Source organism: Microtus ochrogaster, chromosome 5 (genome assembly GCF_000317375.1).
Source record: "Microtus ochrogaster isolate Prairie Vole_2 chromosome 5, MicOch1.0, whole genome shotgun sequence".
Classification (NCBI taxonomy): domain Eukaryota; kingdom Metazoa; phylum Chordata; class Mammalia; order Rodentia; family Cricetidae; genus Microtus; species Microtus ochrogaster.
In genome coordinates, this window is record NC_022012.1 from 50,379,653 (window position 1) to 50,399,262 (window position 19,610).

Genomic DNA, 19,610 nt, shown 5'->3' on the forward strand with positions numbered 1-19,610 from the left:
CACATACATACATACACATACATACATACATACATACACACACATAAACTCATACACACATACATACACATACATACATACACACATACATACATGCATACATACATACATACACACACATACATACTCCTCCTCTCAGGTCACAGTCTGAAATCCCTACTGGGTTGTGCACTAGTGGCAGGGACTATGTCTTATTTTTACATATGGGTCTAAGCAAAAATCTGGCTAAGAATGAGTGGCTAGGTAAGTAGAGAGATAGATGCAGATAGGAAATATCACCCAATTTTTATCTAAGTCCTAGGAAAGATTTTATGGGCTGTCATTTTCTACCCATATCTCCAAATAAGGAAAACCAGCAATAACTGAGGATATGAGTAGCACCGAGAGTTCCAGAAGTACCTGTTTTTTTTCCTCTAAAGATTATCTGAGGATTAGGGAAGTAAGGCAAGGTGTACACAGTTCTGTAGTGCTTATTTGAGAGGTGGAAGATGGCTGAGTGGGCAGTTTGGTGCTACTTTCAGAATAAAGTTCAGACTTTCTATAAGTTGGTCAAGGTTCTTTGTCTTATCTATCGCTATTTCTCAGCTACTCTTCAACATGAATTACTCCTGTTATTGTACCCTAGAGCTGGAGTTACAGATGACTGTGAACTGCATGTGTGTTGTAGACCAAACCTAGGTTCTCTGAGAGCAGCAATGTTCCTAACTGCTGCATTAGCTGCTCCGGTCCATATTTTCTATTCTCTTAAGAGGTTCCCCCCCCTCTAATATTTATTTTTAATTATATGGTGTGTGTACGTGAGTGTAGTGTCTGCAGGTCAGAGACATCAGATCCCTCTTGGAGCAGAAATTACAGGTGGTTGTGAGTCACCTGATGTGGTGCTGGAACCTGAACTCAGGTCCTCTGTAAGAGCAATACACACTCTTAACCACTGAGCCATTCTAGAACCCCTATTTTTATATCTTTGCCTTAGCAAAAAAAAAAAAAAAAGTATTCTGTCTTCGGCCCAGCTCAAATTTTCAACTGACGCCTTCCTACTCTGCTCTCCACCTCCGCATGGAAGCAAAGCCATCACTCCCTCCTGTATTCTCTGAGCTCTGTTACATTGTTGCCAGAGTTTTAATACATCCTTTCTGAATCTCATGTTAACGGTATAAGACAAACAGCATCTGCACAGTAAATGGCTGCCGAATTGAAGGGCAGAAAACCAACAGAACTGATCATTTATTCCAAATGGAAAGAGACAGCCGAAGTGGTAGGATATAAAATAGTTCCAGGCCTCTCTCCTCCAACAGCAGCACAGGACCTCATGGGCGCTATGGGGATTTTCAAAAGAGAATCAGGAACTCCGCCACTCTAAATGAAACCAGGAGCATTCCACAGTCCCTGCAAGTAGGTCAAGCTATCTTCTATCTCAAAGCGCTTCATGTTTTTGGGCTTTATTTCCTCCCACAAAGGGTGGGAGGGGGCAAATTCCAATCATTTAGGTCTATGTCCTCAAAGTTTGGTATCTTAGTTGCTTTTATTTTGAATGTTTAATCCTGTACATTCCTGTAAAGTCTCCAGGACCCAGACACTAAAGCTCAGTTTTCAGCAGCAGACAGAACACCACATACTCTACATTTTTGCGGCATACCAGCTTTCTAAATGGAAAGGGGGAAAAAAAGATCGATTCTAAATCTTGCCTTGCTATAGCTAAAAAGGTCCTCTGGACAATGTTTGACTAAACCAAACTCAAGCCTTCATTTCTTCTTCTCCAGCCTTTCTACACTCCAGCTATAATACCTCCCCACCTAAGTGTGCCTTTGGACGGACAGATAAAGAAAGCCCTGTATCATGTCACTGTCTGCAAAGCAAATGATGAAAACTCAACAGGAAGGGAAACTAATTCACTATGAATAAAAATGATTGATATAAAATTCTTATAATTTACAAGATTGGTATAGGTACACAAGAAATAAGGTATCTCTAAAATAAATATTTTAAAAGATTGCATAATGAAAAACTTAAAATAGTAATTACATCATTATAGTGATGGAAATATGAAAGACACATTAAAAGCAAACCACAATAAATGTTTGCTTGTGATCTGGTAGCACCAACATCACAGGGCCCTAAATAATGACACATTTAAATAGGAGTTGCCCTTTGCCCACAAGTAGCTCCTCTAACAAGAGAGGAAGGCATGGTTTCCTGACGGATCTCTTTGCCTCCTGTCATCCCACACACAGCTCCCGGGATGAGTGTGCATCTTCTGAACAGCCTACAGTGGCTCGATTAGTAAAAGCTGTAGTGTTTATGACCTAGATCCCTCTCAAAAGACACTTTCACAAACCTCTCAGTACACAGTAGTTAGGACGTGAAGGAGGGAAGCCTCATGCCTTTCTCTCCAAAAGAGCAGGTCTTCGAAGGCTATGCTAGTGTTCCTAGCACCATACCTGGAACTAGAGCCAGTTGGTATTAAACAGCTGATTGCTAACTGGTAGGATTAAAGTCCCAATTAAGAGAACATATCTCAGGGTTGAAGGGGAGGGGAAAAGCAGGGAGGGGAGCAGAGAAAAATGTAGAGCTCAATTAAAAAAAAAAGAACATTTCCCCCTATTTAAAGTATATTTTCAGTTTTCATTTCTAATCTATCCCCCATCTCAGGGTAGGTAATATACATGAGAATGGGAAGCCGGGCGGTGGTGGCGCACGCCTTTAATCCCAGCACTCGGGAGGCAGAGACAGGAGGATCTCTGTGAGTTCAAGACCAGCCTGGTCTACAAGAGCTAGTTCCAGGACAGGCTCCAAAAAAACCACAGAGAAACCCTGTCTCGAAAAACCAAAAAAAAAGAGAATGGGAAGAGAAAGGAACAAAGAGACAGTCATGTCCAAACACGGAAATACACACTGCATGTTACAGAACACCAGCACTGTTCACCAGTTCTGTCAAATGAATAGGGCCTTGCGTTTGCTGAGGCCAGCGCTGTTCCCAAGCAGCAGGCTTCCGAGTCAGGAGGAAAGGACCTCATCTGCCAAGCACAGCGAAATGCAAGCAACAACCAGCAAGCCACGGGGTACGACAACTTCATGTCGAACAATAAGACCGGCTGACCTCAGCCACTTGCGTGCATCCTCAAATAGACAGAGCACTTTAGGGAATGCCAGCAGCCGAGCAGCTGACAGGCCGCAGTTTACACGGCCTCCACGGAAAACCTCCCTCAAGCCACAGGTCATTTATTTAGGGGTAAGTTATCTGTGTAATTTGGATACTGTACTCTTTTAACTAAGTCTCAGATATGGTAAACTATTTTCAAATATGAATGCAACTAACTTAGGAACAAAAATACACGATTTCTTTTAATAGAAATAATTACAAAAGGATATAACAAATGCTCAAACAAATGTTCAAAACTGTCAACTTCAGCTTTTTTTTAGTTCCAGATAATCTTAACTGCAATTCTTTTAAAAATAGTTTATCACATTTATTTATTCATTAATTCATTCATTTATTTATTGTGTGCACGCACACACACACATATGCACAAGTTTGGGGCTCAGACAACAACTTTGGATAGCTGGTTCTCTCCTTCCACCACGGCAGATCCAGGGATTTAACTCAGGTTGTCTGGTTTGGTGGCAAGTGCCTTAATCTGATGAATCCGTCCTTAACTGCAATACTTTAATCTTTGGTTCAAATAATTAACACTATAGTGTATGGAGTGATACCTGCCCAACAACTGTTTATCAAGTAAATATACATTGTAAGGTACTCTTCAGAATGCCTTAAGAGCTGGCATTTTGAATGGCACACTATAACCACAACATCAAGACCAGCAATATAAAGAATACCATTCTTTTATGGTTAGCCATGCTTACCTTTAACACTGACAGCAATGTACTGCAGGCAGAATGCTTTTAGATGTTTTGCGTTGGTGTTTGAAGGGTGCAGCTTTAAGGATTTACTCTAAGTGACTAAAATGAGTTATGTGGACAGGTTCTTATGGAGATCCTTAGGAAATGAAGGCAAAATTCATATACCTCCTTAGTTAGGAAACTTATGCAAGTCCAATATTAGAAAAAAAACAAGCCAGATTAATAGAGCATATAAACTATGACTTGAAAATTTCTTACATGAACTTTCCTGTGAACAGTCAGACTTCTTTCATGTAGGAATCTTCAAAAGTCAAACACTGCAGTCATTTTTAGCTCATTTATTCAAACACATTCTTAGCACCTCCTGTGTGTTTTAGATAATGTGCTAGGCTGTAGGGATACAGAAAGAGGAGCAGCCAAAAAAATATGTGGAGTAAAGGGAGACTTGATTGAGCTTTTAAAAAAGCAATGTACAGAGTACTTAGTTACAAAGTGAATGAAGAAGACCTAAAGTTATCAGCTGGGTTTCAACAGAATAGAACTTCTTACACACTTCTGATTCTAGCAAGATAATAGTCAGACACGCCCACATAAGACAACCAGTTATCCTTCTTCAAGACATTTCAAGACACAAGAAACAGGAAAATGTCTAAGGTTTAATAAAATGAGGCATTCGATTACTTTTTTGGGAAATAGTTTTGGGTGCAGACATGCTGTAAAATCCACTGGTGAAGGCCAGCTCATCCTGTGGTCCATGTGATCACCATGCAGAATGACGTACTATTTTATTCCCCTGAGACAGGGTCTCTCACAAACCTGGGGCTATGCTGGCAGCCAGCAAGCTCCAGGAAGCTTCCTGTCCCTATCCCAATAGAACTGGTGCTACTTTTGAGGTCTGTGAAGAATTGTGTTGGGATTTCGATGGGCAATGCATTGAATCTGTAGATAGCTTTTGGTAAGATTGCCATATTTGTTATATTGATCCTACCTATCCAAGAGCATGGGAGATCTTTCCATTTTCCATCTTCCGTAATTTCTTTATTCAAAGACTTAAAGTTCTTGTCATACAGGTCTTTGGTTAGTGTTACCCCAGATATTTTATGTTATTTGTGGCTATTTTAAAGAGTGATATTTCTCTGAGGTCTTTCTCAGCCCTTTTAGCATTTGTATATAGTATAGGCTACTGATTTGTTTGAGTTGAGTGCAAACTTGTACTTGGAACTTAGTATGGCAGTTTCTCAGAAAATTGGGATTCAATCCATCTCAAGACCCAGCAATATCACTTTTGGGCATATACCCAAAGGATGCACACTCACACCACAAGGACATTCGCTCAACTGTGTTCATAGCAGCATTATTAATAATAGCCAGAACCTGGAAGCAACTTAGATGTCCCTCAACCGAAGAATGGATAAAGAAAATATGGCACATTTACACAATGGAGTACTACTCAGCAGTAAAAACAAAAACAAAAACAAAAACAAAAACAAAAACAATGACATCTTGAAATTTGCATGCAAATGGATGGAGCTAGAAAAAGACATCCTGAGTGAAGTATCCCAGATGCAGAAAGACAAACACAGTATGTACTCACTCATAAGTAGATATTAGACATAAGGAGCCTATAGGTCATGACCCCAGAGAAGCTAGGTAACAAGAACCCTAAGAGAGACATACATGGATCCCCCTAGGAAAATAGACAAGATCTCCTAGAAAAATTGGGAGTGTCGGGGGGTGGTGGTGGAAGGGGAGGAGGAACAGGAGAGGGAGAGAGAACACGAGGAAACTGGAAGGGCAGAGAGGAAGGGCAAGGAAAGAGATATCTTGATTAAGGGAGCCATTATGGAGCTAGCAAGAAACCTGGCACTAGAGAAATTCCCCGGAATCCACAAGGATGACTCCAGCTAAGACCTTAAGCAATATTGGACAGGGTGCCTGAACTGGCCTTACCCTGTAATCAGATAGAGGACTACCTTAATTGACATCATGGAATCTTCATCCAGCAACTGATGGGAGCAGATGCAGAGATATACAGCTAAGCACTGGGCCGAGCACCCAGACTTCAGTTAAAGAGAGGGAGGAGCAATAATACGAGCAAAGGGGTCAAGACCATGATGGGGACACCCACTGAAACACCTGACTTGAGCTAGTAGGGGAAACTAGGATGAAACTGGGCCCTCTGAATGTGGGTGACAATTGAGAGGCTGGGGCAGTCTATGGGGCCACTGACAGTGGACCAGGACTTATCTCTAGTGCCTGAACTGGCTTTTTTGAAGCCCATTCTCGTTGGAGGGATGCCTCACTCAGCCTAGATATAGTGAGGAGGGCCTTGGTCCTGCCTCAAAGTGATGTGTCAGACTTTGTTGACTCCCCGTGGGAAGCCTTACCCTCTTTTAGGAGTGGATGAGGGGTGGGGTGCAGGGAAGAAGGGAGGATTGGGAAGAGGGGAGGGAGTGGGAACTGGGATTGGTATGTGAAATGAGAATTTTTTTTTTTTAAAAAAAAGATCTGGGGTGACAGGCATGTGTTGCCCAACTTGGTTTGTTATGTGGGCACTGGGGATTTAAACTAGGGTCAACGATTGCACAGCCAGTGCTCTTGCCCACTTAGCTTCTTCCCTGCTCCCCTTCCCCGATTTGTTTGTAAGATATGGCCCCATGTTTCCCAGACTGGCCTTGAATTACTGATCTCCTGTCTATCCCTCAAGTGTCAGGACTACTGGTGTGGGTCACCAGGTAAAGCTCAACGGTACCATTAAAAATACAAAGTTACTGGAGCTTTAAATCACAAAAAAATTACCCACGGGGCAGTTTAAAAGATTTTAAGAGATGATTTGTTGAATGTCTTTAAAAACAAAAAGAGCTCCAAATGCCACCTACATACTTGTTACACCAGGGAAAGAGCAATAAACCCAAATCCTCAGCATCTAGAACTGACTGAACCAACCTTAACTATTACTCTTCCAAGGCAGAAAAATTAAGCACGTATCAAACCATACAAAGACAAGCACAGTCACTTAAGCACTTAAAGAAGGGTGAAAGCTAGTTACTTTTCTAGTTCTAACTTGGCTTTGGATTTTTCACTTTTCAGTACTTGATAAGTGCATAAAAGTATATTTGATAGTTAAAGTATAAAACCCACCAGAAGCTCGATGGCTTCAGAATGACTATGCTAAGTCCAATGAGATTATTAGAGTTGGGTCTGGTTAGTTTTGGTGTGTAATGTTTTTTACTTGCAAGTTTTTTCTTTTCTTTTTCTTTTTTAAAATAAAAATAAGAACAACAAAAATCCCAAAGGAAGACTGGATAACATAGGCATCATATCCTATGACAAAGGAAAGAAATTCATCCGTTTTCCTCCTCCTCCTAGTGCTGGGCATTGAACCAGGGCCTTATGATTCTAGGCAAGAGCTCGGCCACTGAGCTAAACTCAACGGAAAGCAATCTTTTTCACAGGACAGTTTGAATTTTTAGACTCTAGGCAACTGTAATTTTTTAAAGTCTTAAATTTTGCATCTGAAAGTTGACGACTCGAAAGTCCCAGCCTTGCCAGGCAGTGGTGCTGCACACCTTTAATCCTAGTGGCAGAGGCAGGTAGACTCTGTGTTTGAGGTCAGCTTGGTCTAAAGAGCGAAATCTAGGACAGCCAGGGCTACACAGAGAAATCCTGCTAGAGAGAGAGAGAGAGAGAGAGAGAGAGAGAGAGAGAGAGAGAGAGAGAAGAACCCAACTGAAATCCCAGCCCTCCGGAGCTTTACAAGAATTTAATGAGTCATGAGTACCTACGGCTCTCTGGGCTCTAACTTGGTCCAAACTCCCCTGCCTTCCTTTCCTCGTCTAACAATGGGGAAAATAATAAAACTTAAAGTTGGTGTGTGTGTGTGTGTGTTTTAAATAAAGGGGCTGGAGGGATAGTGGCTCATTGGTTAAAAGCACTGGCTGTTCTTCTAGGGGACCTGGATTCAATTCCCAACACCCACATGGCAGTTCACAACTATTTGTAACTATAGTTCCAGGGGATATGACACCCTTACATAGGCATGAATGAAGACAAAACAGTAATGCAAATAAAATAAAATCTTTTAAAAAATGAGATTTTTTTTCTTTTTGGTTTTTCGAGACAGGGTTTCTCTGTGGTTTTGGAGCCTGTCCTGGGACTAGCTCTTGTAGACCAGGCTGGTCTCGAACTCACAGAGATCCACCTGCCTCTGCCTCCCAAGTGCTGGGATTAAAGGCGTGCGCCACTACCGCCCGGCGTAAAAAATGAGATTTTTTTTGTTGTTGTTTTTTTGTGGCAGGGTCTCATGTAGAGCAGCCTGGCCTCAAGCTTACTCTACCCTGCAGCTGAGGACGATACTGAAGTCCGGATCTTCCACCTCTATTACCAAGTGCTGGGATTAAGGCGTGTGCCACCATGCCTCACTCTTCCTTTCTCTTTTTGAGACAGTCTTATAAAGCCCAGGTTAGTCTCAAAGTCACAGTTCTCCTGGCCGAGGCCCACAAGTGCTGGATTATGGGTGTCATCCACCACACCCATTTGGTAATGGAAAACTTTAAGAAGTGATGCTGTATGCTATCAATTCCTAAAGTGATGCAGTACACTGAGGCTGTCATAAGAGAAATTTTGGAATAGCAAAAATATCTTCAATATGTAATTCCTGACATGCTATTTTAGAGCGCAAAGTAAGTAAAATCTTCATCTTAATATGTACTCCTGAAATATAAAAGAATGAGAAAAGTCTGAAAAGCCACTCAACAATATATCTACTGGAACTGAAGTCAGAAGTCTTTTCCGTGTAGAATATACTTTCAACTACTTGAGGGCCGTTCTGACTGAGTCTCCCAAGGAGATTAGAGCATTTCTCCTATGTATCGCTTCAATCTTTTGGGCTTGTTAATTAAGAAACCTATCATTTTCAGTTTTCAAGTATACTAGCTGATACTGGTATCCTTTTCCCTTAAAACAACACAATGGAGGAAAAGGAAGAGGGATGAGAAACAAGGTCCTTGAGAGACAAACTCCAGTGGTTTCCAACCAGGGTGAGCGGTCCATTAGAATCCCTCGGGCACACTACACTGCAGTTGGTCCATCTGCTCACCTCTTCTTACCCACAGGACATAGGCACGAAAACAAAAACAGAACCCCAGAAAACTTATTCTGCTCCAGGCTTTCCTTTTCAGAAGGGAAGAAACTCAAGGGAGGGAGAAAATTCAGAAGTCACTGGGAATTCTAGAAAGACCGCGAGGAAAGAGAACTGAGGAAGTTTTGTAACAATTCTGAAGCAATTCTGTGTAATCCCCCTTGCACACTCTCCACTATAGTAGGCCTGTGGCACAGCTCTTAGCCTCTGCAACGCCTCCAATGGCAGTGCTCATACTTCTGGTCAGAGATTCTGCTCTTCACCTTATCCTACCTAAAATACCCCTCCGATGTGTCCACTGTCCTCTCTCCCTGTCTTAACCGAGGCTCCCTTTTCTCATCCTCTTTTGTGGTTCTGCAGTTAGAGCACCTGTTACCAAATACCATAGCCCATGTGTACCCATTTTCAATTATAAACGTCATCTGTCTTCTTGAAGCCCTTTGCTGGGTCACCATCACATATAACAAAAGGTCTGAGATTTTAACCTGAAATACATCGTACCTAACGTTCCACATTGCCGGACTTTGAATGGCTGTGGCACCAGGCCATTCTGTGTTTCCACAGTTTTGTTCACTTATTGCCTGTTTGGAACATTCTTTCTGCCCTCTGACAAGTTAAGTCAGCTCAGGAATGATTTCTTTTGACACCCTTCTTTGTGTACACCAAAAATATTCCATATGTGTTTACACAATTGTATTTATCATATTATACTGAATTCAAGTTCCTTTCTTTCCCTTCAAGGCAGGGCCTACACCAGCACCTTTAGCACATGCTCATGGTAGCAGGAATTTAAAATAAGTCTCGTGAAAACTCGAATATTATTTTTTGAAGTAAATGTAAATTTATAGTGCCAATGGTACAAGTTTTGATCCTCCAGGGAAATATAACTTGTAGCCAGCACACAGAAAGGCAAGTACAAATACTGTCTTATTTATACTTATTATTATATATATAAATTATATATATTATATATATATAATATTCCGACTTACCTAGATTGCTATATGTTGCGCTGCAGGAGTTCAGATCTATAGGATCCACAGTGTCATCTTTTTCTTCTTCCCTTTCCAGGTCAGGCGGGGGCGAAGCTGGTGTGACGGAAGTGCCATCTTGCTTCACAGCCAGAGGTTTTGGATCCTGAGGAGAAAATTCCTCTGCCACTTCATGGGTCACGCGACTGAAACGAAATCAGACAGCTCATCAAATTAGAATTCAAAAGTTCTGTTAAAATTTACATTTATAGGGTAGGAGATGGTGGCACACGCCTTTAATCCCAGCACTTGGGAGGGAGAGTCAGGTAGGTCACTGTGAGTTCTAGGCCAGAGCTGGCAGTGAAAAATAATAAATAAGAAATTTAAAAATTTAAAAATGAGATTTATGGAAGACGCATTTCCCATTGATGTGAATAAACAGCCCTATAACCATAACAGTGGGTCATCAGCTTGCCGAGCAGAGACCAAGTATTTTGATGCTTGACCTTGATTCATGTACTAGTGGAGGTAGGGTACCCTCAAATAGAGCTGGAGAATTAATAGGCAAGGAATAGAACAATTAGATGGAAGTCTGAGAATTTCTTAAATGAAAAGTCTCAGCTTTTCATACGTGAAAGTCTAAATAAATACTAAATCTATTTTTTTAAGAGAAGAGGTAACAATAGTAATAAGAATCCTTAACTGGTTAAAGAGAAACACTCAGGAATTCAGGAAATCAGCTGGTATATTTACTATATTTATTATATTACTTAATAGTACTCTACTACTATAGCAAACACCACAGTTTATTTACTTTACTTACTACATAGTATTTGCTAAGTTAAAGTATTTACTGAGCTATGTAGAAAGAATTAGGAATAAAATTGTGATTATACCATGCAAATAAGGGTGTAACTGTTTTTGGTAAGTTAATGCCAGGCAGACAAAAGCATCAGTTCTCATCTACCAGGGTGCAGGAGGGAAGTCAAATGGAGAAGAAAGCTTAAATCTCATTAATGAAAATGATTCTGAAGCATCCTGCTGGTCACAATTCAATGAAAGACTAGTTGTTTTCTTTTCAGCCACTGCCAGCTCACTTACTTTTGGCTAACTCTTCCCTCTCCCCAAACTACCTAAACTATGCCAGTTTTGCGGCCATGAAGTCCAAGGGGATCAGATGGTCACTAATTGCTGGAGCAGAAAATGGCTGGCCAATGAGATACACTCAGATCAGGTGTCTTTGAAGGCCTCAGGGTCTGAGAAGCGCTCTGAGACTATCATCCCTTTACCAAAGCCTCCCTGACGTCTTTATGGGCAAGAGACACAGAAACTTTTGAGGGAGTGCTACATGTATGGGTGTGTGCATTTGGAGAAAAAGGATGCCACTGAGGGTCCTCAATTACTTCTCTTCCTTCTTGAGACAGAGTTTCTCGCTGAGCCTGGAGCTCATCGACTGGCCATACTGGCTGTCCTTCTAGGGAACTAATAACCTGACTGCAGAAGCACAATGTTGAAGCTTTAACATTTTTCCTCTCGAAGGAGGGATATTTTCTAGTCACTTTATATGTGCTGCCTTGAAATCAGAAGTCGTTTCTATTAACTTCTGCCTAGCAGAGAATATTCTCTTTCTCTTTAAGTATGTGCATAACTACTCGGTAATATCCAGGCTTGACGTGAAGTGGCGCCTGAGAGTGTCTTGGAAGTGTCACTTCACTTTGTCTTTACTGAGCCATGGAAGCTGAGCTCCCTTGTTACTGCCTCCTCATGCTATCCATGTCACGAGAAACCAGTTTTGTGTGGAAGGCCTTGTTTCTGCACTGATGACTAAGGCAGCCAGCCCATTGAGGAGAGGCAGCATTTTTACACAGACTGCCCTGCTGACTGCTGCTGGAGAAATTCGTTCCCGGCTCTCCTGTCCCCAGGAGCTAGAGCCCATAATGGAACTTCCAGTTCACTGCACACTGCTGATATAAAGAGGGACCCCTGGCTCTGCTGGCTTAGAAAGAGCATTTCTGAAGCTGTGTAGCCAGCAGATTTCAAGTCTCATATTGCTATACTGACACATGTGTAATTTTTATAATAAAGAATGGTAGGATTCAGATTACTCCCTTGTCTGCAGTTGATGTATGTCCTAATGACACACAAACAAAAATCTCTTACAGAAGCTTAGGGGCTGGAGAGTCTACTCGGTTGGCAAAGTACTTACTGTGCAAGGAAAGGCCACGCATTCAGATCCCCAGAACTCATGAAAAGCTGGACACAGGTGGCCTGTGCCTGTAACCCCAGCACTGGGGACGTAGAGGAAAGCTCTGGGACTGGCTGCCCCCTCTGTTTGGTGGTGCAGGTCTGTAATCTCAGTTATTTCTGAGACTAGAGCAAAAGGATTCCAATTCAAGGCCTGCCTGGGCTCCAGTGTGACACAAGGCTAGCCGGAGCAACTGAGAAGACTGTCTCAGAATAACAGAAGTTTAAAAGGGCTGAGGACACCTTGTGGGCCAGTGATTTTCTAGCACTCTCTAGGTCCTGGATTCAATGTCAAACAAGCTCTAAGCTTCCTCTTGGTCCTTTTCCTTTCCTGAAGTTAGTTTATTTACATACCGCACACAGGTGTGTGTGCATGCGCTCGCTTGTGTAGGTGTCTAGGGAGGCCAGAGGTTGACGTCAGCTGGTTTTCTTCTACTGCTCTCCATTCTATCTTTTCTGAACTTGGAGCTCACTGTTTAGGCCAAATGTGCTCCATCCAGAGTTCTGGTTGTGGCTGTAGGCTTGCCAAGGTTGCTTTTGTACCTTGGTGCTGGGGAGCAGCTACTGTGAACGCAACTATAAGAGCAAATGTCATTAACCGCTGGAATCCCTGATCTCTTCCACAAACATAAGACAGAACTTTGCTCTAGGAGTGTGGACAAACAAAACATGGACGCTAAAAAGCAAGAAACACCAAAGACTCACCCACTGTACTCACTCATACAACTCCCCATTGCAGGGCACTTTCACAGGGCCTCTTCAAGTCTCTTAGCCATGCTCTGAAGCCAGCAGAGCAGAGGCCGCTGAGCTGTACATGCTGTGCCAAGACACTCGGATCCTGCACTTCAGCAACACCCGCTGCACCTTGACCTTTACTATAGGGGTTTGGCCTTGAAAATGTGCCAAATTACCTTTGGGGAGCTAAGCAAGTGAAAGCCAGATTTATTAACTCCTTGAGGACCAGGGTAGCCTAGCCTACATTCCAGGTTAGTTTTCACAGACACTTTTTTAAATGCATGCACTCGCATACTAGGTTTCCAGTTCGAGTAATTATCAGCTATAAAAAATATGCAAGACGAGATCAGGCGCATTCAGAGTGGTATGGAAGAATGTTATGAATTGGCAAATGGATGCAGAAATGTTTAATCTGCATTTACAGTGACAGTCTTAAAAGTAATAAAGACTTTAAGAAGTGCATCAATGATACGTAATGTCTTAATGCTTGACAGAAGAACAGCTTTCTGTGTTATTAAAATAGTAAGAGAGAGGCAAAAAGGGAGGTTCTCAGAGTTGAAGTGTAGGCTGTGACATGAGGAAGATGAAAAAGACTGGAGACAGCAGGAGGCAAAAGCAACTCACCCCTGAGTATGAGCAAGACAAAGACAGACTAGCCAGGAAAGAAGAGAGAAAGCCCTCCTCCTGGTCTCTGAATGGGCACATTAATTCTATAAAGGAATTTAGATTATTTTTTAAGAAAACAAATGATCCAAATAATCAGAAAATCATCTCAAATCTAAAGTGATATATACAGGCTTTATCTCATAACAAAATGCCTCTCCAACATTTTACTGGGAGATGCTTGAGGTGATGGACAACGTGTGTGGAAATTAGAAGCTGATGTTTGTTTTCCTGTCTCTTTGATCTTCTGAACAAATGGTACCTCGAGGAAGGAGATAACAGAGATGATGAAACTTCTCCCATTTCATTCAGGAGACAAGGAAAAAAATTCTACAAAATGAAAATCATAAGGAATATAATTTGAGACTCAGTTACTAAATGCCAACAAGTGTTCAAACAGTAAAATACTGACCAATGAGGTAGTTTTGCAAGGTAAGTAAATTTCATCTTATTTTATAAAACAAAACTATGTTTAAGTAATGAATGGCCCATGAAGAAGTTGGAGCTTTTTATATTTCTGCTATTTAAATTCCTTTGAAAGAGTTTCCAGTCCTGTAACAGAAGGTGGGAAGTCTGTAATAACTATGGTAATGATATCTAACTCCTTAATCTTCAGGTTCTGTCAAAGTGGCTTAGCCTCTGTGTCACTGTCAGCAACCATTCTATTTTCATAATGGAAGACGATACACATCTGACTGCACAGCCGGCTCCCCGGTCCTATAGCCTCTGATAGAAAATATTCGGGGGAAGGGGGGACTGAATCAAACTTATACACCTTATTTTCTTCTCATTATTCCCCAAACAAAACAGAAAATTACTAGTCACACAGCATTTACATCGAACTAGGTTATGATTAGTGATCAAGAAACCATTTAAAGTCTATAAAGAGCACGGTGGCACACTTCTGTAAGACCAGCATTCAGAACACTGAAGCAGGAGGACTTGAACTGAGAGTTCAAGACCTGAGTGACTTACGTGGTGAGTGTAAGGTTCACCTAGGCTGTGTGGCCAGATTCTGTCTCAAAAACAAACAAACAAAAAAGACAAAAATGTCTTCAAGAGGTTATATATAGAGTAAACTCTACACCATTTTACAGAAAGACTTAGGCACTCAAGGATTTTGTTTTGGTATCCAAGAAAATCATGTAACCAAACCCCAGCAGATTCTGAGGGGTGGCTGTTCTTAAAATCTTTAGTCAACTTTTCCTTAAAGCCTAGTTTTTCATTGTAATTTGATATGTTTGACCCAATACTTAAAAACTGTCATATTTGCTACAGATTATTCTTCTGAATTTGCAGGATGAATATAAGGTGTTCAAAAGAAACAGACACATTGCTACAGATTTGTGTTATCTAAATAAATCCCGTGACGGTTAGATCTCACCAGTCTGCAATATTCATACATAATTTGAAGTTATAGAAACAATCTCCCATGTGAAAGCTTGCTTGCTTTACCCAGGTGGTAGGATTAATCATTATAGCATCAAATGAAATAATCTTTTTCCTGGAAAACTTGTTCAAGACCTATTTTTGTAAAAATATGTTAAATGTCTGACTATACCTTTTAAAAGGCAAATCAAACTTCTCATCAGAACAGATTAAAGGCCTTTCTGCATATAAATATTTCCATAATTTTAGTTCAACTTTAAGTTTCAAAGTCAACCACCTTTGTTCAGCTTCAGAAGGGGTAGTAAATGAAATCAGAATTCTATAGAGACTGTCCATCTCTCGGAGCAAGCAGCATTTTACATTTTACTGGTCAGCTTTCTTCAGCACGTATACCTGTCTCTATGTGCTCAAAACAACCAATAAATTAATGTACTTTCTAAAGACTCTTTTTCCTAAAAACTGAACACCAGAAGAAACGTTTCATGTTCTGTTTCTGGTTTCCTGAGCTGTTTATTTCTAAGGTTGTAAGGGACGATGGTCTTTGTAGACGTGGGATCAGCATCAACCGTCAATCAAGGACAGCCATCATGCATGACCCACACCTTTAAGATCTGTAAGGAGGAAAGAGGGGGAAACCCAACTTTTCTTCTTGTATCTCCACCTGTAGGACTCCCCACCATGGTGACATTTTTTAATCCTACGTTGGCTTCCAAGTCATCAACCTGATTTTGCCACATTTCCCAATTACTGGCATTCTCAGGTGGGAAAACATATCTGTTGATCACTATCTAGTAGGTCCAATTTTGCACTAAGCCTCCATAGGCTTTGAAACCGTCAAACTTCTTATCCTGAACCAAGATTAACCTTTAACTGAGATAGGATGAGGTCTTGCAACTGTCTAACAGTGTGGCCAAACACAGGCGTTCCTGTGTGCACACAGGATACTGCAGCTAGGTGCAAGGGCTTGAAACAGGCTCTCTCTCTCTGGCTCTCTCTCTCTCTCTCTCTCTCTCTCTCTCTCTCTCTCTCTCTCTCTCTCTGACACTGCACAGGGTCATTTAAAAAAATAAAAAAGTAAAAACATGTTATAGCCATTTAAAGTGTTTTCAAGGCACGGGATTGCATGCCAGCAAAGCAGGGAAGAACACAGGCCACTGAAAGTCACTGTGACCTTCAGAAAAGTTACAGTTTTAAAGTCCTGTGAAGTACAAAGTCAGAATGGCATCTGTGTAGATCAACAGCAGATAATTAGGTTGCCATTCTCACTGACTATAGAAATTACTCGGCACCCCCATTTCAGCCTTGGTTTGCTTTTGAAGAATGGGGTGAGAAAGAGACAGACATTTTCTGAAAAGACAAGCTCTTAGAAAGCCCAGCTCTCACCAAAGACACAGCCTAGGGAGGAGATGGTATCCTGGACTGTCCCACACCCAGAAGCACAGGAAAGGCCTCTCCCACCACTCTTATCTTCCTCTGCTCCGTGAGTCAGAGCAGGGAGAGGAGCTTGTACAAGTACCAGATGAGATGAGGGAACAAGTGTTCCCTGAGACCTACGACCTCTCGGAACAGGGACAGACTTCTACCCGGTGCTGCGTGTGCTGTGCACTTTCCATTCAACTCACCAAAGTGTCAAGACATATTAGCCATTCCTCCCATTTCACAGAGAGGGAAACTGAGGCTGGAGGAAGCAAATGGTCTGATTCTGTTGAGTACAGAGGTGGCAGTGTGGCAATGTGAAGCCATGTTGTCCAATTCTGATGTCCATGTTCTTTCCACCATAAGGCAAGGGTGCAAGCACATTGTACAGATCCAGTGAATGCCTGATTGTAAGCATGCTTTGAAAGGAAAATTGCTTTAATTGAAATAGAAGGAGGTGAGGTGTAGTTCATGGAATGAGAAATAAGGCCGTGGGGGTGTGGCAAAAGCTGTTAAGAGGGGAGAGGAAAAAGAGGGCACTAGAAGGTGTGTGACAAAAATGTAGGAGAGGGACCACTGTGGGAAGGAGGGGGACCAGCTTGAGAGCAGGGGGTGAGGAAGGACCAACAAAAGCAAGCTGTATGAAAACATCATAATAAAATCCATTGGTATGTTAATTTAAAAAACTAATAAAATATTGGATAAATTAAAAAAAGAAATATAAAGTTATAATGATTATAGATGCACTCTATTTTGAAAAACCCTAAAAAAGCCAAAAAAGCAATTATTTGCATTGCAAAAGTATTTCTTCAAGTAGAAGATGCTCTTGGATAGACTGTTTACAGATATCTGTCTGCCTCATAGTAATTACCTCCACATTTACTGAGTGCTAGGCACAGTGCTTAAATACACATCTAACAATGGCACTATGAGGCAGGCTTATTCTCATAACAGCAACAATTGTAATAATAGTAGCCAAGGCTTACAGAGTATTTATTATGGGCCATTTCTAAGCCCTGTTTCTCAAAAGTGGCACTGCTGACATTTTTTGAGTAAGATAATTTTTCCTGTTGTGGAGAGCAATGCACACAGTAGTGTCACTCCAGTATTTCCTGTCTTCCCGACTGTAATAACCAAACAATGTCTCCAGACAGTGTCAGTTGTGTCCTAAGAGAGAACTTCTTTGTCCCTGCTGCACCCTTATAAACTCAGTCAAGTTATACAACAACCGACAGGGTCAACTATCCTCTGATGACGGGGCCCACCAAAGGGTCACGCTCATCATGTCTGAGACACAGACAGCTAAGGTCCTGAGCGAGTATGAACAAGGAATGAGAAACAGGAGACAGACTAAGCTGGCATTACACAGAGACTCCTTTACTGTGGATGAACAACGGGGCTGGGCCTTTAGGAGTGCTGGACTGTCTAGAGACAGAGGGTCAGGAGAATTAGCAAAAGTGCTTCAGTGAACGAGGTGGAAGATGCTGCAAGGCAGACCGGTAGATGCAAAAACGAGAGGTAGATGTGGTGCTTATTTTGGAAGTTTAGTTGACAGGACTTAATATTTTGAGTTCTTAGAGAAAGGGCATGAAAAGAATCAAAGATGACTCAGTTTTCTGGCACAAGCAAATGGATGGGCAGCAGGCCATTTACAAGAAGGAAAGACGTGGGACAGAGCATGTCTGTAGGGGAAAATGAAGAGCTTTGTCTTAGACGTGCTTATTGTGTTGAAACAGGCTTCTCAAGTGAAGACCTGCGTCTAAGTCGTGGGGGAAAACGGGTCATTTTATTTTTGAAAATACTTTTCAGAGTAGAATTTTGTTTTGTTTTGTTTTCTGCCTTTTTGTTTTTAGAGCCAGGGTTCCTCTGTATAGTCCTGGCTATCCTGGAACTCACCCTGTAGACCAGGCTGGCCTCTAACACACACTGCCTCTGGAGTGCTGGGATTGAAGGTGTGGGCCACCACTACCCTGGCTTGAGAGTTTATTATTACAAACAAACATAGGTTGTCTCCTTGAGAATGATACGTGCTGATCTGTCAAATGTCCTTTCTATGGTCAGTAAAAGAAAGGGCTAAAATTCCTAACTGGAAAATCAACTCGACCCATTTTACAAGTGTTCCCTTAGGTCTTGCTATGCACCTGAAATGGACACGTGCTCTTCCTTTTCCACACACAGTTAAAAACAAAACACAAGTGATCAAGGCTTGAGATTTAATCAAATTTACTACTTAACCTTAAGTAAAACTGATTTTTTTTTCTTTCCTTTTAAATTTCTAGCACAATTTGGTGTGACAGCTTTGTTTGGGTTACAGTGCAATAGTTTCACCCAGATATGTTCTTGCTCTGCCAGTGCAAAGGTCAACAGAGTGAAAAAGAAAATATCTCAGCATCTGCGTGGTTAGCTGCCTGTCCCTGACAAAGTAATCTGAGACAATCAACTTGTAAGGAGGAAACGATTTATCATGGTTTACAGTTTCATTCCATGCTAACTTGGCAGTATCATGGTGGGTATATGCAGAGGAAGCTGCTTCTGAGAGAAGGGAGTAAGAAAGGGGAGGGGGAGGGAAAAGGGAGCAGGGATGAGAAACAGAAACTGAGACCGGAGTCCCAATATTCTCTTTAAAGCCATGTGCCTCAGTTCTCTTCAAAGGGTCTCCATCTAATGGTTTCATCACCTCCCAGGAGAAACATGGGTTGGTCACTCAGATTTAGCACAGGGGCCTTTGGAAAGATCTAAGACCCAAGATACAGCACAGTGTGAAGATAGTGATCTTTACATGGTCTACTGGATCTTACATGGACTGTATGTGAAGAACTGATGAACTATTCTGCTTTTCCTTGTATTTGACAATAATTTATGAAGTGCAATTGGTATACATACACACACACATATACACACACCAATACATACATACAACATAGATTAAACAAAATTAATTAATGTATCATTTTGATCTTTTTGTGGTAAGGCTTACAATATATTCTTTCAGAAATTCTGAAATACACACTGTACTATTGTCATCATGTAGCACAATGGATACCAAAACTCATTCTAATGGAAACCCTGTTGTACCCTGGACTAAGGCCGCCTCCCCTTCCCCACTGCCCTAGCTTCTGGTGACACCTCCCCTCCCCCACTGCCCTAGCTTCTGGTGACACCTCCCCTCCCCCACTGCCCTAGCTTCTGGTGAC

The 19,610-nt window shown here is 41.6% G+C and overlaps 1 protein-coding gene across 3 annotated transcripts in view; it reads right to left on the reverse strand.

Moving 5' to 3' along the window:
* The window catches only part of Peak1 (pseudopodium enriched atypical kinase 1), a 230,639-nt gene that overhangs the window by 30,563 nt on the left and 180,466 nt on the right, over positions 1-19,610 (reverse strand). For all 3 annotated transcript variants that reach the window (XM_013346256.2, XM_026779029.1, XM_026779030.1), the window contains one exon: positions 9,991-10,175. In XM_013346256.2, coding sequence (XP_013201710.1) covers positions 9,991-10,175 — 185 coding nt within the window. The remainder of the gene's footprint in view (positions 1-9,990; positions 10,176-19,610) is intronic.